Here is a 1,394-nt window from a genome sequence, read left to right as displayed (position 1 = left end):
GGGGGGGGGGGCATCCCTTTTGCCTGCTTCTCGGCCAGTCGGTCCCCGGTCGGGTGAGCAAGGCCAGGAGAGAGAGAGAGAGACAGAGAGAGGGATGGCCCCCAGGAGGAGTGTGCATGCGTGTTCACGGGGGGACGGGTGGTGGTGGTGGTGGTGGTGAGGCAACTAGTTCGCCCTGCAGGAGCGGATGGCTGAGTGCCGTCCGTGGTGCGGGCGAGGGCCCGTGCGACGGAGGGTGTTTCTCCAGGGGGCGAGCGGGGCTGTGCCAGCCCATCCTCCGGCAAGGGGTGGGGGTGGCGGGGATGGGGGATGATGGGGGCCTGCAGGGGCGGTGGGACGGAACACTGCAGCCCCCCCTCCCCTGGTGGGACCCCTTCCCCCGTCCGCCGGGGGTGGGAGCGGGGGGGGGGGAGGGGGGGGAAGAGGGGCGGAGGCGGGGGGAGGCCTGTGGCGGTGGTCAGCCGCGCAGCGGGCTTCCCTCCGTGGCTTGTTTCCCCCCCCCACCCCCCGACGGACAGGGGGGTGGGGGAGAGGTGGGGGCGAGCGTCCTGGCGACGGGGAGGGGGCAGCGCCGCCAGGCGCCGAAGGGGGGTGGGACACGGCCGGGGCTGTGTTTGATCTGAAGGCATAGTACCTGCCCCCAGCATGGGCGCTCTCTCTCCATCTCTTCGATTTGCTTTTGTTTTTCAAATTCTAGGTCCCGAAGAGTAATACAAGATGGGTAACGTACGTATTGGTCTCCCCTCTTCCCCTCCCCTCTCTGTTACCTCAATCCTCCCTCTGGGGTGTGTGTGTGTGTGCCGTGTGGCGTGTGCCGCATGCATACGCACACGCACACGCACACAATCCGTCCCCTTCCACCCCTCTCCCTCTTGCCTCCGTGCGGCGAGGCTCCTTCTGTCCGGCCCTATCTCCCGTCCTTCTGGTCGTTCGGTTCATGCGCGTGACGTGTGCTCTTCCGATCTGGTGTGTGTGTGTGTGCCGTGTGGCGTGTGCCGCATGCATACGCACACGCACACGCACACAATCCGTCCCCTTCCACCCCTCTCCCTCTTGCCTCCGTGCGGCGAGGCTCCTTCTGTCCGGCCCTATCTCCCGTCCTTCTGGTCGTTCGGTTCATGCGCGTGCCTGAGCGCTTCCTGTCGGGCTCTCTCTCTCTCTCCCCCTCCCCGGCAGATTCGCTTGCGCCCTTGTCATTCGGAGGAGGGAGCGGTCCCTTCGCTCTGCCTTTCTTGCTCCTCGTCGTGCACCCTGGCGCCTCTCCCGGAGGAGGGAGCTACGCAGGAGAGTCCCCCCTGACAAGGAGAGGAGGGTCGTGCGCTCGAGTAGATGATGATGGGCCTATACGTGCCCATGCTCGTCTCGGGGCACGCGCACCAGAGAGAGAGAGACTG

General features: G+C 66.6%; 1 protein-coding gene across 1 annotated transcript in view; it reads left to right on the top strand.

Moving 5' to 3' along the window:
- Positions 1–606: 606 nt before the first annotated feature.
- Positions 607–1,394, top strand: part of H696_00253 (50S ribosomal protein L18Ae) — a 2,409-nt gene continuing 1,621 nt past the window's right edge. Inside the window, exon 1 of the mRNA XM_009494099.1 lies at positions 607–726. Coding sequence (XP_009492374.1) covers positions 718–726 — 9 coding nt within the window. The 5' untranslated portion in view covers positions 607–717. The remainder of the gene's footprint in view (positions 727–1,394) is intronic.

Source organism: Fonticula alba (genome assembly GCF_000388065.1).
Source record: "Fonticula alba strain ATCC 38817 unplaced genomic scaffold supercont2.1, whole genome shotgun sequence".
In the NCBI taxonomy this organism is placed as follows: Eukaryota; order Rotosphaerida; family Fonticulaceae; genus Fonticula; species Fonticula alba.
The sequence above is the reverse complement of the archived record's forward strand: the minus strand, read 5'-3'. Positions and strand labels throughout refer to the sequence as shown.